The following is an 18,770-nucleotide window of genomic DNA, read 5'->3' on the forward strand; positions in this document are numbered from 1 at the left end:
AAATCTACATGTGGTTGCAGCAGTAGAGGTGGAACAATGCCGGCATTACCAGCACTGACAACTGGGAACACAGATGTCTGATTTCAACCCAGCTCATGGGTGAATCTGAGCACGAAGAGCCACGATTGTCCACCAAATTGTGAGGATAAGGGCACTGATCAATCTTCTTGCCTTCCACAAATATTACTCTCCATATATATTAGGTTAAAAGTTAAGCGGTATTAGCAGAATGCAGTGGAAGGTGCAGTTATACAACATGTGTTAGTGCCCAAAATCCTACAGGCAAAGTGAATGCATTTAATAAAAAATCAGCAGCCTAACTTTCCCATCTTCCAAAACTACAAACTAAAGACAAAGCTGGTAATATTTATACGCATGAATATAAGAACATATTCTTAGAAATAACTAAATAAAATATTTGCGATATAAAGCCACTTTTTAATTGAACTTCGCATTTGTACTTGAGTAATATTTTCATGACAATGCACAGTATTTCTTACAGTGAAATGACACAAGTGAAAAAATTACAACTACGAGTTAAAATTACAAACATTTGCATTGCACATTAGTACACTGTAATTCTGAAAATGAAATTATAGAGCTCTGTAATACCACTACTATTAACATTTTCATATTTTTTGAAAGACTTTCTCCTGAAGTTATGCTTCTATCTCCCAGGCTTCATATATTCAGTTAAAATTATATCCTTTAATAAACAGGCATATGAAAAAACTGCCTAAACACTTTCTCCATTCAGCTTTCCAATATTGTGCCAGAGCAGCGAGCATATTCCATGCTCATGTTGTCTCAGGTCCCTCTGCTGAACTTCAGCCTTAAGATGTAACCTGACATACTTAAAAGATTTAAGTTATAGCAAGACTATTCTCCCCCCTGCCAAACATAAATCAGCATCATCTCATTCTTGAAGCTTTTAATGATCTGTGATTGCTAAGTAGCTTCCACCAAATTTTGCCAGTAGTCAGTGGTTTCAAAGATGATATGTAAGGACCCAGATTTTTAGAATAAGTATCTGAACTAATGGGTGTTTAACTCCTAGCGAAACTGCCATTTGGGTGCTTGGGTACCTACCTATTTCAAAGCAATCTACCCTGAGATTTTCATTCTCATTTCCCAGCTGTTCCCTTGAAAATGAGTCTGTGAAAACATTCAGCTAAACAAAAGCAGCCAGACAATAAAAGCAGAATCATTTTCTTTCTTTTTAAACTGAACATTACCTATGCTCAGTTTATTATTGCGGGACAGTAGCCCACATTTGGTCCTGTCCATCTGCAGGTAGAGCTGTTTCACTGGTACAACTGGCCAAAACAGCACAGCCGTGGGTTTGCAGTCTCATGAGCCCTACAGATGAAGCTTTAATGAGCCTCCCAATTAAACTTGTGACAAAAATATCACGAAACTGACTCTTCAGCACAGTATTTCACCTCCTGCACTGTATTTAAGTACCTGTATGTTCTAGGGAATGATGTTGTATGCAAGTACACATAAAATGGATTGAGTGCATTGCATTTTTAGCCAGTATTGCTTGTGTCCTTCCATCTTCAGGTGGTAAAGCTGTGCTCTATCTGTATTTCTAGATCACCTGTGATTGATTATATGATGTGTTCAACTAAACATTTAAAAATTGAGGTATATGCTAATTAGATTAAGACTTTTTTAAATTTAAAAGTAATCAGACATACTTGCTATAAAAGTTAGATTGCAGCACATATAGAATGCAATTGTCTCTTCTTTCTATGTGATTTCTTTTGTAAGACTTATTTCAGTGAAGAAAACATACTTTCTAGGGTTTTCAAGATTCAATGGCTATAATAGCTCAATAAGGCACATTCAAATTGCATTTAGAAATGGAAGTTCTCTACTTGTCTTAGAATCAACGAAGTGACGCTATGCTGTACAGAATATTCTCTCTCTCTGCAGCTACTCCAACCTTTGAACCTATAGCAATAATATATACTAATTTAATGGTGATTAAATTTCAAAAGGAAAATAATTATTCCATGCTAAGTTTCTCTCAGTGGCATTTATACTAGCCTCATTTATAGATTTTTCATTATATCGAACTAGGATATAAGGGAAACCCAAAGCTGTGACTCCACCGAACAGAATGTGCTTGCTCTCCCATTGCTGCTGGCTCTGAAGAGCTAAGAAAATGAAAGAATGGGAAATGGGAGAAAACATGACCTCTGGGTAACAAGATCTGATTCAAGGGTTGCTAAAAGTCAGTGGGAGTCTGTTGATTTCACTGAGTTTTCGAGATTTATTTCTACAGAGTAAAAACATTTCTATTGTCCAGAGTGTAACTGAAGTGACTAAATTTATTGATTTTAAAGAGTCTTTTCCGACATCAAATGAAAATAGACTTGAGTTGAAGTACTACTCTAACTCTTGGCTATACTTTCTATTTATTAAGAAAGTCTTACCCAAGAGGTAAGTAAAAATGCTCAAACAGAAATCTTTACAATGATACATTAGCATATTAGTTCTGTTATTCCATATTCCTCAGAGGCCTCATTTTCAAAAAGAGAAATATGTCAACACCGAAACAAACTGAGAACAGTTCATGGGCATGGTACATCTGTGACTTCAGCTTGTAGAAACGTTTTAAAACTCTTTCTATTAGTCTAATAAATACAGACAAAACTCACATCAACCATTTGAGTTAAAAGGGATTTGACAGCCTAATTTTGCTTAGCAAGCATATCCAGCAGCTCCTTCTCCATGTCTTGGCTGCTCAATTCATCTAAACTGTAGTATCTATGAACAATCTTTTCATCTGTCACAACAACTACTCGAAGCCCATGTGTATCTTCTCCCAGTTGGCATCCTATTGCTGATGTAACGACCATTTCCAGGCCTCTGTAGGACCCTCCAGCATTCCTATGGTAATGTCCAGAAAATACAGCCTTAATGCCTGTTAAATAAATGAAAAGAAAAAAGAAAGAAAAAAGAACATATATTTAGTTAGCATTTGCAGTTCATATCTGTGTTTATCCTAAAAGATACTGCTGAGGTTTACACTGCTAGTGGGGTTGTAGAGAAAATTCTATGGTAACTACAGGTATCCTTCAGTCCTTAATAGTTCATAAAGCATAAAATTAAGAGGAAACCATTTATCTGAACTTGCATTTTAAACAAATAATTAGTAAACAGCAATAAATAACTGTAATTGTAATAAAGAATAAATAATTAGTAAAAGGAATGATATAATGCTCCACTGGCTTTGTTAGGGTTACTGGAGTCCCCCTTCTTTACGCTTGCTGCAAGGTGTTTGTCATCTTGCTAATCCTTTGGCTAGAAAGAAGGAACCCTCTAGAGGAAGCAGATTAAAAGTAGAAAAAAAAAATCAGTAATGAATAACTGCCTAAAGAATGATGCTACTGAAACATGAGCTGAAAGCTAAGGACTGTGTAGCTATATTTGACAATTAACATGCAAAAAAATCACTAAGGAGAATTTAAACCTATTTACCCAAGGCTGGTGACCTTAAAAAAAGTCAAGACAAACAAAAAACATGGATAAAAAGATAATTTGTAATCTATTCTCAAAGACATTTAGGGTTTATAACAAATGGAATAAATCCAGATACATGAAAGAAAACTAATATGCAGAAGAGGTTGTGAGTTATAACACAGGGAACAAAGATGAGAGCACCCAAAAAAGAAAAGGTTGATGATCTGCAAGAGTCAGGAATGGCAATGACATGAATTAACATTTACCTAGTACAGGGTACAAACAAAGCAGGTTTATTCTAATTTCCTCTGTATCTTTGATGTTTTAAAGCTTTATTTATTTATTTTTATAGGCTATTTATATTTTACATTGTAGTGGGATAAAAATCATTCTGTTAGGAGCTTGAAAGAAAGAGATACTCTTGATCTGGGGAAGGAGACAACAATATGCTGCACTGAACATTTCTGGGTAGGTAGCATGCAAATATCATCCAAGATTGGTCAGGGGTAGAAGAAAAGCTAAATGCCAAGCAGCAGCAGCTACAAGGAACAAGCATACTTTATTTTTAAGGCCTTATATTGTACTTTGAAATCCTTGGCTGAATCATTCTAACTGATTAGCCAAACTAATGTTTAAAAAAGTCCAACCACCCCTCATCTTCTCTCAGAACACAATAATTCAACAAAAAAAATATTTAGGTTTACATACGCTATCTAATTTTGACCATCTTCTAATGGTGACCCATATGTCAGCTCTGCTTTCCTGCCATGCTTCTCAGTAGCCATGGGATTTTTGCAGAATTTTTGAAACAATTTCAGATTAGATGGAACTGTTCTCCTCCTCTCCAAAATGGAACTTTTTATTGGAAAAAACAAACTTAAAAACTGGTAGAAACTGTGTTCACTGCTCTGACTGGCCTTTCTCATTGTCTTTTCAGGATAAATTCCTGATACCAGATAGATTATTTTTCCCTCTCCATTTCGTGATTTATAAATTTTAATCAAATCACTTTATTGCTATGCAATAATGAAACCTTGATTAGTCTCATGAGTCACAAAAGTTGAAAAGAAAAAAACGTATTTTAATGCTAAGTACTTACCTTTCACATCAAAGTTTGTAAAACCATTAATAAATAACAAAGCTGAGATTCTAGGTTCTTCACAAGAAAGAAAGTCATACCACAGACAAACATTTCCCTTCCAGGTTAAGCCAGCATCCTTTAGCATTTAGCTACTGCTGGATACACATCTGGGCATCATATACCACTTTTCTAAAGCAAAAAATTATTGATCAGCTTTCTTGCTAATGTAAGAATGTGCATATTTTATTTTGATAGGAACATGGTCTGTAAGTAAGGTAACACTGATGGTAACAATGAATCAGCTGCTAACAGGCTTCTGAAAAGATTTCTGAAATTCTTTTAAGACTATTGATATTATTCTATTTTCCAGGATGACACAGAAGGCGACTAAGTTGCATGCTACTTTAGGTATGATATCTGAAAATCCTAGTATTGGTATCTGTGACTGATGGGGCAATATGATTTTTTTTCTTTACAATCACATTTATTTTTTTTCTCTGCAATCATGTCATTTACATGTGAAATGAAAATGTGAGCTAAGTATAAATAGCAAATTTTACAAACGGGTTTTGGGATTATCTTTTGGTATGCTCAGTCTAAGATCCTTGGATTTCAGAATGCACGAATTCCTGAAGCTGTATTTAGTGCTGTTTTATACTAGTCTGGAAGAGAAAAATTACTAGACCAGATAGCGGAAAATGCTAGGAATTTTGTTGTTTGTCATCAAGTATGAAACATATAAATTAATATTTAAAACTGTTGCAGGAAGCATGTAGATCTGTTGATTTATGATACTATTAGTGACAACTGAAAAAATTTCAAAGGCACCTAAATGACTTAGATGTAATTTCCCTATTGAAACACAAGAGGTTGTGTAATCCTTAATCATAACGACACTTCCATGGTTCTTCATAAAGCATCTGGAAATGTATTGTTAATACTGAATGACTCAAGAAACACACCTAAGTAAGTATTCCCTGACAACTCTGATTAAATAGCAAGCAGCTTATCAGAATAACTGATTATTTTAAGAAATTTAATCTTTCAAAGACTAAATATCAAAGTATCAAAGACTAAAGCAAGGAAAAAAGGAAAAGAGGTTGTGTGTAGCTGGTCTTGTTGCAGAGTACCTTGTCATCGCCTGTGTTGCACCACCTCCTGCAGTTCCTCAGCATGACATGGGAATTTCCAGCTTTTCAGAGAGCCAGAGTAATACAGTGAATAATTTAGCTATTTCATCTAGTAAGTCCATGCTGAGGTTGACAAGACTACCTCTCCAAGTAGGATCTGTTACTTGTTCCATGTGGCTTTCTAGAAAATACATGACATAGTCCATGAGACTTCCCTCTAAATCTGGTTCTGCATTGCTTGTTTTCAATAGTTGGACAGTAAATGTGACCAAAGATTAATCCAGACTCACTGTTTTGGCAGTGAGCTGCCTAGATGGCAGCTAGCACTGCTCCACCTGCCAGCCTTACACAGAAAAGCCAGAAAGAAGGGTACATCTGAGATCTTTGTTTAAAAACTCTTTGAGTTTTGAAGATGTAATCAAATGCCCTGGTACCTGCATATCAAGCACCAAAAAAATCACTGTGTCTAAGAAGGAAAATATTACCTGAAGATAATAATGAGATATCTTTGTGTTTAAACTGTGTTACAGATGGTAAAACTTTCACTATATAAAAAGCTGAAAGATGTCAAAGAAGTTGAAAAAAAAAAATGAAATTCCTGCAGCACAGGCAGAGAAATGAATTGTTTATGCTTATGCTGTTACATTCTTAGTATCTCTAGCAAGACATAAGGGGAATTTAATGATCCCATGTACTGTACAGGTGAAAGCATTATTTTTGTAATTATAAAACACTGAGCAGAGCCTACAGTGATGCGCAGGGATGGACGCCAAGATTCATTTGTTATTGTTTCATATATTCCAGCAATCTGCCATTCCATGCTTCCCACAAAAGGTAAGACGCTCAATGCTATTCAAGCAGTAGGCCAGCAAATGGGTCATTTGTGTTACTATAACCATGGCATAACAAAAATTGCTAGCAACAACTGATTTTTGCCTTCAGACACCAGATATTCTGGCAAAGACTAGAGGCAATGCAAAGGCAGAGAGCTGCGCCTAGGAACACAGCTGTAACTTCACAAGAGACCCTCATCTCCCCAGCCAGAACACCTTCCACCCTTTCTCCTGCAGTAATTTAGATCTAGTTCACCATAATTAAGTGAAGAGTGAAGTAGGGAACCTGTCTTAACAAACTTGGTTATATCTGTCCTTTGCTTTCATAGGAGATAGTGATTTGACGGCTGATGTAAAATATATAAACTAGCATCAACCTATAGTTAAAAATTAAGCAGCTTGGAAAGCAAAATATAAATTATTCTTCTGTGCGCTTGGTAAAAGCTACATGGGCTTTCATATTTCAAAACCCAAACCTTACTCAGATAGCAAAGGACTCAAAATGGAAAACAGAATGAAGTAATTTTTACACTGAACAGTGGTGTATGAAGGTCGTTGCCAGCTGGAACTTGTCTGTTATCCTATTTTAGTTTATCGGTACTGATTCTTTTTGCTCTGTGTAACATACCTAGCTGGCGTGAGAGTTACACTTGTAACTTGGAGAGCTTTCTCTGACTCAGCAGCAGGAACCTAGCAGAACAGGTTTTTTTTTTTTTTTTTTTTTTTTTCCTGCTTGGGAGAAACCCCATCAGAATACATCAAAAGGTGATGGCGTGACATAACGGGCTCTTTGCAGATTCTATGCTTTCTGTATTATTTGGATCTTTAGAATCATCATGTAAGGGTGTTTTAAAACTGATGCAATAGTCAGTTTGAGAGTGAGGAGTCATTTCTCAGCTCCTCCATGTTGTAGCTTATTACAGTGACTGCCTAACGTAACATACTTGAGCAATTCAGGCACAGAACACAGCATTTATTTCTCGTTACAGGCTCACATAGCCCAGCCACGAGGCTACGCTTGTCCCCCACTTTCCAGCCCCGCCGCTCCTTCCTGCAGCGACAGGCAGCATGAGCCCACCTAGAGCTGCTTCAGGCAATCCCTGACCTGGGAGGAGTGGATGCTGAAGTAGATGGGGCTGCTTCCTGCATTGCTGCAGCCTCTGAACAAGGCACTTGCGGGGTGGACAGAGGGCAGCTACACTTAATAAAACCGATCTGCTTTCAGCTGAGAGCTGGCTGTAATGGATCCATGCATATAGCACCTTCCAGTCCTTGCAGCACACAACAAATGACCAATGATCTCCAGCAATGCTCTGGACTCCTCCCTCAGGCACACAACTAGCATGGACCTGGCTGGATCTTGGCCTTTACCCACAGTTAAGCTGTGGTTCAGCCTTCGAGGACTGAGCATTTGGGAACCAAATGTTTGGCCTGCTTTCTTACTGCGCCAACGAGATCTGTAAAATATCTTTACTCGCTCCTAGTAAGTGACAGTGCTACTATGGAAACATAAATTTGTTTCAATGTTTTCCACTTTTTCTGCAGGTAAGCAAAACTACTTTACTCTGTGGAAAAAGTTAGGACAAAATAACAATCATAAAACCGTACTGAGATGTAAACCCCATGTGACACTCTTTTTGTAAGGGCAGTGTAAGTGCTTTTGTAAGGGAAATAAGTGCTCTCTTTTAACTGGAAGGATCGTGTTCAGCTTTTGCAGAGAATTTAACCTTTGGAATTGAAGAGGGACGGAAATCAAGACTGTGTCATCACATACGTAAACCAAGCCCCAACCACACAGTTTCAGTGTAATTAGAAGGATAAAGATACAAAAGCAGTAAAGCAACCTTACTTGTAAGAAAAACCAAACTCTCCTGCTGTCTGAGAATTCATGGGAAGATTTTTGAGGCACCCATCCTAGACCTTTTAGCCAAAAACAGCAGGCAGACACCAGGTAAAAAGTTTGGCCCATGAATCATGCAGTTTTTTTCTTCTCAGTCAAATATTGCAACTTCACCCCACTTATGTTTAACATCTGCTACCTGCCTACACACAAGAAGGTATTTTGGTACAGAACTGAAATAAGAGTGATTGATAAACAGTGCAAATATGATACCTCACAACAGAGGATGCAATTTAAAACCTCTTTTACCTCCTGTTGGCTCTGTGAGGCAGACTGTCTAAACAAGCTGGTGTTTATGGATACCGTTCATACAAATTCCCCATTTTAGCATACGTCTGTCATTCAGGGCCTCATTTCACTGGATGGGTGTTCAGTACTGAAATGCCCTTGTGGAACGAGCTGCTCAAGGATCAGCCTTTGCTAGAATCCAGTGTCTGCCTTTGATACCTCCCAGTGAAAAGTTGTGCCTGGACTTCAGGTATTTATTTCCAGTGCTAGTATTACTTTTTGTTATTGTGGTGTTACAATCTGTTACATCTCCAATGAAGAAACAAACAGGTCACTGCTGTGTATTAATAGAAGTCTAACTGATGTTGTTTATTATTTCAGTAGTACTTTCTTGTTCACCCAACTGTCTTCCCCTCACTTTTGTTAGTTAACATAAGAAGGAAATCTGAACCAGTCAATGCAATAATACTAAGATGACAAGCAGGCAATTTACTTTGCTCTTGCTTTTGATCTTAAACATAAAAAGAATTTTAAGATATATGCACTCAAATTTAATTTATTCATTTCAGATGTTTTTCTGAAGTAATACGGTCAAGTTGCTTGCGAGTCCCCTCACACACAAAACCCGTTTTCTAAACCCTGTGAGAAAAGAGCAGCGTTTGTCCTGGCAGGCCTCCCTGTAATAACCTGCTTTACGGTGTGTGCAGGTCAGGTAATGCAGTTCACTAGGTCTGGCTATGCACAAATGGGTGCCGCCCCTCCCACTAAAACACAAAACAAAAAAAACAAGAGGTAGGTAGAGCAGTGATTTTGGTTTTCATCCTTGACTTCTGAAAGAGCAGATGATAAAAGCTTTGATATAAAAGCAGTATGAAATACTCAAAAGCCACTGTGTAACTAAATTCCAAAGAATGGCACCCTCACAAGCATTCATTATTTCATTTTTAGAAACTACAGAGTGATTTGAATTTAAATGTGACTGAAGGTTTTACAATATCCATTAGCCAAAAGAGCAGGGTCCCTTACAGCAAGACATTATTCACTCCTAATGGATTATTCATTAAAAGAAAAAGATTAAGTTCAGAATAAAGTCAAAAACTGTGCAGATAGTTACTACTAAAAGAAAGAAAAGAAAAAAACAAACAACACAATAAAACAACAAACAAACCACACACACTTAACTCTGTGATCATCACAGTCAGATACCACACTGCATGACACTACAGTGGTAACATCGCTACCACAGAAAAAAAGGCCTGAGCTGACGTTCATTTTTGATCAGTACATGACTGGAAGCCAGATACTCGGATGGAAAACTCAGTGCAGGCCATCATGTTGTGCTTCATCTGTTCTAAAACCATGCCTTGGATCACAAAAGCATCTAAAAACAACAAGCGTCAGGCCTGCAAACCAAACACGAGTTTTCAGAGTCATCAATCTGAAAAAAAATGTCTTTGTTAAAAAAAAAAAAAAAAAGGTTTGAAGTACAGGAATTGATTCTGATTTTTGTGAAGCAAAGATGTCCTCCTCCTAGTATGCAATTTACTCTCATTTTCTGATCAAGCACAAAAAGTCCTTTTCAGTTCTGATCTGACAAAGCTGAAGCTGAAAGACAAAAAGATTTGCTGTTTCCAAAGAACTGATCATAACCTTTCTTCCCTGTAGAATAATGCATTTGTACCGAAGAATGAAATACCTATTATGGAACAATTCTGTGAGTCCAACGCAGCCGATTTTGCATAAAATAATTTACATGACGTAACAAACAAGCATCGTAAGGATTGTTCAGCGTCATCTGACGAGATGGAAGTCTTACATGTGTTGATAAATCCTCATTATCTTGGACATGACACAAGTTAATCAATACTTTGTTTTTACACTACTGTATTTAAACCCTGCATTGTGTCACTTCACCCATTCCCTCCGGTTGTAAAGCTACACCGTGGATAAACTAAGGCAAGCGGTGAAGGGCAAGGAAATTAATTAATAGCTTATATAACTGGGCATGCTGCTTTCGATGCTATCTGTATGGTCATTTGCATGCAGACTTGTGCTTTAAAGGACAAGTCCCTTTGTACTTTGCTTCATACTCTGTTTGTGGTTTCTACTACACACAGTTCTCAACAGAAAATTCCAAAAGTTCCTCTGAAGATTTTTTCTCTCCCATTATTTCCAGCGTCTGCTTTCTAAAGCCAACACATCACGTAAGCAGTCATTACAAGAGCTTCAGCAAGCTCTTGTTGATCCGTGTTCAAAGCTCTGGTAAGACTGACAAGTATTATTGGCATTTCCCATTTTCTCTTTTTCTCATAGTTCTCTCTTCAAGCTTTGTGAACTAGAACAGCAGGTTGCATTACAAAGGCTTTTCCTACAGGGATGGTGTAATGGATACGGTTAAGTTGACTGATTGGCATTCCGGGGAAACAGATCCAAATGAGTATCTGAAATTTGCTTTGGTTGCTTCACAGAAAATATTGGTACAGAAAGGGATGACCTGGCCAACCGGGCCCAGGGGTGACTCAATAAATACAGCTGTCAGGTCTTCACACAGTGCAGCAGCTCTGATTTGGAAGAGGCTATTCTTGATGACCACCATTTAAGTCCCCACATGACCTGAGCAGAGTATCGTTCTGAAAGGAATGGAGTCCTAACTGAAATATTTTCCACCTTGTGATAGTAAAAAATTTTGGAAAACTTCAAAGGAAACTTTAGCTATGTCACTGTCATTAGCATGCTGTCGATTTTACTTCTGACAAGAATCAGATGAGAAAATGGTTCATTACATGGTGGATATCATGCAGAAGGCAGTTGGTTAGCAGGAGAAGCTCAGGCTATTTTAAAGAATTTTAAAAGTACAGCATCTTCTTCCCACAAATTGTACTTTATCACTCTGAGAAATCCTTCCAAACAACAGTTCTGCAGCACCAGGGAAAAGGGGTCAGCAAGATTTTGACATAATTGCACTGTAAGAGAACAAAGGCATTTAGCTGTGTGTCATGTGTAATTCCTATGAGAGTGATTATGTCCCGGTCGCAGCTTATTGTTGGGTTGCAGTCCCACAGCCCCCAGACTTCCCTCTCTTCCTTGTTACTGCACTGCTCTTGTATTCTGCAGTGTAGAATAATGCAGGGACACAGAAGACTGGGTTTGTTTCCAACTCCACGTGGGGCAGGGAGGGAAGGGGACCATGGCCCACCTTTTCCTAGAGGCCCAACAGACAACTCCATCTTTTTCAATCTCTCCTTTGACCAACCTTTCAGTTCAAGGAATAGTTAAATCATAAAATGTCTCTATTTGTAAAGTGAAATGCTCACCATGACCTATTTTTGCTTTATTAAACAGACAGCAGATACATTCCTTAACATTATGCCAATGAACTGTAATGTATATTTTTTTTCTCAGCATTCTTTTATCATATTTCATTAGACATACAGTGGATGGTCTTCTCTCCTTCCCCATAAAGGCAAGAGCGAGGGGAAAGAGCACTACAAGGCTATGTGACAATCGTGTTTGAAACCAAGGGTTTCACATGGGAGTGAGAGGGTGGCCATGTCCCTCTCCCTGCAGGAGAAGTCACCATTAGGCAGCCAGGTACTTGTTAGTTTGGGGCCACTGGGGATAACGTGGCACCAGAGCCCAGCAGATGACAGTCAGCATGGACAGGATGAACGTGCTTTCAAACATCCCGATTTAAAAAACAAGAAGATTTTTGGAAGACCTCTCTGAAAGCTGGCACTGTTGAAGTATTGTCACAAGCTTCAATTGTCTTCCCATGGAGCAGTATTTCAATAAAAATGACTTATTTTTACTGTCAAGATTTCCTGTACCAAGTCATGAATGTTGCCAAAAGTCTCCAGCTGCTGGTAGTCTGAGCTCTTACAGTGGTAGAGCTCAACGGCTTATAGGAATAAATGAAGTATAGCAGAACATTGCACAGAACACTATTAATGAGATCTGATGTGATAGCACAGACTAGCATGATGTATGAAAGCCTGGGTAGCAAAGAGGGAAAAAATCTCAATGCAACAGTATGATTTTGTAAGTACATCTGTTTTCCTAACTTCTTGAAAATTGGATGTTTGTTAGTTCAAGTTAATTCCAGAAATACAAACTGAGTCCCAGTCTCAAAGGAAATCTAGATGCATTTATTGCAATGATCCAAATCAGCTAAAGCAGGATGGAAAATGATGCTCGCACATTTATCTTGAAATACTAAATATAATTTCATAAAGATATGTGCACCTAGAAAACAAATTTTCTCACACAACCTGGATACTGGGCTGGAATTCAGACTTGAACTAGTTTAAATTCCAGGGGTGTCTGAATCTAATTTCTGTAATTACACACACTTCCATGGCTTGCTTCCAAAAAACCCTGAATTCAGAAGAAGTTGTTTTCCAACTCTAGTTCCTAACATACAAAGACCATTCTGAAGCAGGTTTTCTGTGCCCAAAACGCAACTGGCCTAGTCTCAGTTGGAAATCAAACTGCTCAACCCAGCACTATGGACGGTGTAAAAATATAGGAAGAAAATTACTAATATAAAAATAAATCAAAGAAAAGCAAGCAGATTTTCCAAATTAGGAAGAGAATGCCTGGAATAATCAGCATAAGCAATCAGTAGCATGCTTTATTTAGACTGAGCCTTCAATTAAATAAATGCTTTTCTCAGCAAAAGCAAATGAGACTGTAAGAGAATGAGGAGGCTAAATTAGTGGAATATGAATGACATAATAAATATGTAATGAGTACAGTACAGACCTTTCTTCTCCTCCCTTGCACTCTGTAGAGATTTCAGGAAAAAAAGTAGTTCTGTTCTGACTGGGCAACAAAATTTATCGCGTGGTCCAGATTACCACCCTTTAAGTGCTGATTAATGAACAATTTTTTAAAATAACTCCAGACACGAACCCATGTTCACTGCATTTCGTTTACGGATTTATGGCTCCCAGAACAGACTGCAGGTGAAGTTCAAAGCAAACAAGAGGAGGCATTTCTTCACAGAGCACCAGCTGTGAAATGGGAAACTCCTTTCCACTGTGAAAGCTGAGAGTTTTCAAAAGTCAACTCAACAAATCCACAGAAGAGCCCCTAAATAGCACCGTATTGATAAAACTAATGATTCAGTAAGTCCCTAAAAGAAAAATGGTTGGAGATTGGAAGAATACTTGGAAGAAGTATCATTATGCACTTTGCTGTCCTGTGCTATAGGGCTTGAGAAGGAGCAGCAGAGGAGTGGGCAACAGGGACCATCATTCTGGTCTAGTTACTCCGCTGTTACAGAATCACAGAATCACGGAATAGTTCAGGTTGGAAGAGACCTTCAAGATGACCGAGTCCAACCTCCGACCCAACGCCAACAAATCCTCTACTAAACCATATCCCTAAGCTCTACATCTAAACGTCTTTTCAAGACCTCCAGGGATGGTGACTCCACCACTTTCCTGGGCAGCCTATATTCCAAGTGACTAACAACCCGTTCAGTAAAGAAGTTCTTCCTAATATCCAACCTAAACCTCCCCTGGCACAACTTTAGCCCATTCCCCCTCGTCCTGTCCCCAGGCACGTGGGAGAATAGACCAACCGCCACCTCGCTACAGCCTCCCTTCAGGTACCTGTAGAGTGCAATAAGGTCTCCCCTGAGCCTCCTCTTCTCCAGGCTAAACAGTCCCAGCTCCCTCAGCCGCTCCTCGTAAGACTTGTTCTCCAGAAACACGGAGACGTGTTACGTTAGCTATTAAGTTTAATGATAAAACTAAGTTTAAATAGAATTATGCTTATTTAAAAATCGCAAGCTTCGCAGGCCAAACCTCTTGCTCAAAAATTGAAGACAGGGTATATACTGGGAAAAACTGAACCTATACGTATTTGTCCCTGAAACTGCAGGGGCTAGACAGGAACAGCGCTAGAGCCAAAATGGAAGCAAACAGATGGAGAAGCAGTTCTGTATGGAAACAACTACACTCAGTGAAAAACCTGAATGTTATCAAGACTCTTCGGTACCCTTTCAGAGTTGTCATGGGCAGGAGAACAAAATCAAGTATTATCCAGGCACAGGGAGATGCTACTGTAAGAGACTCCATGTGTAGATATCTTAACTTTTTAAAAAAGGCAATGTTTCTGGGCAAATACAACGATTTAAGTCACAAGGATAAATTGATCCTGAGCACCTCCCCTAGAGCATCAGGAACAAACTGGCATTTTTTCCTTCCTTTCACTTGCGGCATACAGCAGCTTTTTAGAGTGCTGAACAGTGTGGTCGGTTCAACAGTAATACCTGTTCTCAGAACAATTTTGCACTCCAAAATGATGTTCTTTCAGTTTCCCTACAAGAGCACACATTAACCATAGGCACTTTTTGCTGTACCTTTTTCCTCTCCCCTGGGCAGGTGGTGTATATCATTTTTTCAAGACTTCAGTGCTACAAAGCAAATGATAATATTTAGTAGTCTTTGTAAACAAAATCTCTCTTGTGGAATTAAATTGATTTTTATCTCATTGCAATTTGAGAAGTGTTCACATCACCCCATCTGCCAAGCAGGTGTTACAGAAGCAAACAAAGATGTGAAAGCATCAGTCACAGCAGTGCTAACAGGACTGTTCAGTGCTCAGGCAGTTCTCAGACCCTGCTCTCCAAAAAATCCAGTCAGTTCCCTACAGTGGAGCTCCAGTAAAAGGAAATATTCCCACTGGTAGGTGTCAGGGAACACCTTAAATCAACCATCACCATTTGAATCAACCTTAAATAACCATTATAGAATTATTCTGTGCAGACTTTATAAGCTCTGTATTATCCTACCTTCTTCATCAGAAGTGTTGTGTAATTAGAATTATAGCTCAGCAACACAAGCATCTTAATAAAAAAAATACCACACTGCTGTCTGTTGTTAGCAAACATGACCCTAGAAATGTGCAGGAAAACTTACTTAAATCCACTTTACAGAATAAAAAAATCCAGAGCTTGATGCAACTGGTGAAATCCGTGGGTCTATGTAAGTGGGAGACAAGCTATTAGCCCGCATCGTCTATCTATGACAAAAGTGATTTTTTATAGGACACCACTGAATGCAGCTATACAGAGGAGGACCTTAGTCACGCTTGTTTTTCCTATATAACCAGAGGAGAGGCAGCAGGCACAGCCAGAGGGTGACTCCAGATCACCTAACAAGACTGCAGCTCTAAATAAGCCGTTAGAGCTGCTCTCTGTAGAAGGTCACTCTGCACTTCAGGTTTATCTTTGTGAATGCCTCTTGTGACCTTTCGGTGGAATTTATTTCTTGGTTTTGCTACATTTTCCATTTGAAAATGAAGCTTTCTAAAAGATCTGATACAAAGCCCAGATGATCCTGGCTTGCCGTGTGCTCTGAGGAGTGAAAAGCAGGTAACCAAAACTACAGCCCAATGGAGAAAACAGACGTCAAAAATTTATCAAAGAACAAACATTACCTGATCTCTCATTATGGAGTATGCTAAATAATTGTATTTGCAGCATCTCACTGCTAAATTTCAGAAAAAAAAATATGTTTCTGTTTGTCTATGTGCTACACTATATTCTTATACTCAAGGAGCAGTCTTGAAAACCACCGTTCTTACACAGATACACAAAAGAGATTGAAACTGGTTACTCTACCTGTACCATGAGCACATAATTTCAAGGTTGAAAGAGTTTGAGCTAAACGCTGAAGTTGAGAGTATTTAAATCTAAATTATCCTAAATACTGACAAAGCAACGCATGAGCACTGAGATTACTCACTTGGTGTATGAGCTTTGCCAAAATCAAGGTCTCAATGGCACGAAGAAGAAAATATTACTCCCTTGTCAACTTTGATTACACAACAAAGAAAATAATGAAACATAACATATGTTGTTTGGTAAATTTTAGAAACAACAGCTTTCAGCACTCCGTGCTTTAATTTTGTACTCAAATATATCTCAGCTGTGGATGTTCAGAGAGAGCTGCTTCTCCCTTTAATACCACTCTCCTGTCAAAACATTCTAAGAGGAGCAGGTAGGTATTACACTCTCTTAATGAGTGAAGGTGTTAGAACTTACAGCACCTGCAGTCACAAATAAAATGACAAAAAGACATTTAATAAAGTTAGACTGTTACTTTTTCCTGTATGTATGAATTTAAGTGCTTTGTACCACATCTGAAAAATTGCTTTGAAGTCATCTTGATGAATTTAGAACTTTTTAATTAAAAAAGCCGGATGCTGCAGAGATTTTCCTTCTATTATTTTATATCTATTATCTTGTGATTCTCTCTCAGACTCCTAAGTCTCTCGCCTAATATACCACCTGTATTCTTCATAGCACTCTGAACCACTAATTATTTTATCAACTTTGTTGGTGAAGAATCAGCTAGTAATTTAAGTTTTATTTGACAAAGGTCTTAAAGCTATTCAGACATCTGCTTAAATATTTCACTTCAGTATGGTCCTTCTTGTGTTAAGTTTCCTTAGAAATTACAGTGTGTTGGTGATGGTTCTCAGGATAAAGTCTTTAAAAGATTGTCCATAGCTCAGCAAAAATACCCATCTTCTTCTGGTCACAGAAAAAGTCTGTAAAGCCTAATAAAATTATAATTGAATGAGATCTGTAAGACAAAGTATGCCTTCTACTGCATAAACTGCTTATTTAAAAACTAATTTCTAATGTTTATCAAAGAAACATGACACACAGGCCAGATTTTGGGCTAGACCACCACCTAGATTTCCTTTTTTCCCTTCAAAGCTACACGCAAACCTATTTATATCATTGCTATAAAATTCTTAAAAGCTGAATATGCAATTCATGCAGCAGAGCAGACCTCACCACCAAGGATGTTAGCTCAGCTCATCCCCAGTACTCACACACAGGCTTTTTTTCCTGTACTTAGCTTCTGCACAGACAGGACACAAATCTTACCAACTGGGGCTAAACATTACACAAACATGCTTCCAGAAACATATTCTCACTTAAATGATAAATTATGTTGTCAACTGAGTTGACTTTCACTGTCACTGAAATTGCTTTTTCATGGACAATGGTTGTTATAATGCATTTGAAGAAAAATGGGACTCGAAAGATTTCTTAGCCATGCAGCTTACAAGTATGGTTTAACTTTGCATAGTAGTAATACATATTTACAAGTGCCAGATTTTCAATTTATAAATATTTATCATAAGGACATGATTTTATCTTTAATTAGCCCAACTGTTAAGGACACTTTTAATGTGAGAAATGTAATTCAGTACTTTATACCAGATGTAGCCTCTACAGCTAGTCTTTTATCTCTGCTTGTAATAAGCAGATACTTAAACCAAAAACATTCTGTAATATGTAAGCGGTCAGAAGAGAGTAACTATACAAGATTTGGGCTCAGGATTTAAAATAATCATTTTCTGAAGTTGCATACCTCACTCTGAAGAACCTGTGCAATGCTACCGTCCATCCTTTAAGTATCATTTTATTTCCTATAAAAATCCATACGACTTTCTTGGTTTCAAAAAGACTGAGATCCTTAGATTTTATTTCCTTTCCTGTCTCTCTCTCTCTTTCTAACCAGATGCATTATGGCTTCAGGTTTGACACTATGAACATGAAAAGTGTAAGTGAGGAAACGGGGATAGCTCCAGGTCTGATCCTGGGTCATAAACAACAGAAATACAATGCCCATCTACTAACCTTGCATTTCCAAAACCAGCAAGCCCTAGAAGACGCACATTGCATTGATTGTACTGATTTTTTTTTTGTAATTACACAACAATCCTTCAGAGTGGTTGGAAACACTGCAAGACAGCATCATGCCAGGATGCAAAGGGAGGGATGGAGAACGAGAAAGCAGAAAGGACGGGCTGGTGTCAGGCCAGGGGAAGGAGAATAGCGAGGGACTCATTATAAAGGCAGCCTTGCCTTTTCCAGAATAAAAAGCTGTATCATACTTCTCAATTATGTGCTATAAGGGTTAGCCTTCTTAAACAGCAAGTCATAAAACAAAACAAAAACCCCAATAAATGCAAAGTAGGTTGGGGTTTCGTTATCAATATTTTGTGTTTTAATCCTCCATAATATATGAAGTGAACTGGGAGAAACCAATTTCATGTCCTACCATGCTAACTGCCTTTTTGTAATCGACTGATAACAT

General features: G+C 38.1%; 1 protein-coding gene and 1 long non-coding RNA gene across 5 annotated transcripts in view; both read right to left on the reverse strand.

Annotated features, from left to right (window-relative positions):
- Window positions 1–417: 417 nt before the first annotated feature.
- The window catches only part of CPPED1 (calcineurin like phosphoesterase domain containing 1), a 51,452-nt gene continuing 33,099 nt past the window's right edge, over window positions 418–18,770 (reverse strand). For all 4 annotated transcript variants that reach the window (XM_035339378.1, XM_035339375.1, XM_035339377.1 and 1 more), the window contains one exon: window positions 418–2,932. In XM_035339378.1, coding sequence (XP_035195269.1) covers window positions 2,700–2,932 — 233 coding nt within the window. In that variant the 3' untranslated portion in view covers window positions 418–2,699. The remainder of the gene's footprint in view (window positions 2,933–18,770) is intronic.
- On the reverse strand, window positions 10,730–14,733 carry LOC118174198. Its single transcript, XR_004754584.1, has 2 exons — window positions 14,366–14,733; window positions 10,730–13,917 (listed from the first exon to the last, which is right to left on the reverse strand). It is a non-coding gene; the product is annotated as an uncharacterized LOC118174198 (long non-coding RNA).

Source organism: Oxyura jamaicensis, chromosome 14 (genome assembly GCF_011077185.1).
Source record: "Oxyura jamaicensis isolate SHBP4307 breed ruddy duck chromosome 14, BPBGC_Ojam_1.0, whole genome shotgun sequence".
Lineage (NCBI taxonomy): Eukaryota > Metazoa > Chordata > Aves > Anseriformes > Anatidae > Oxyura > Oxyura jamaicensis.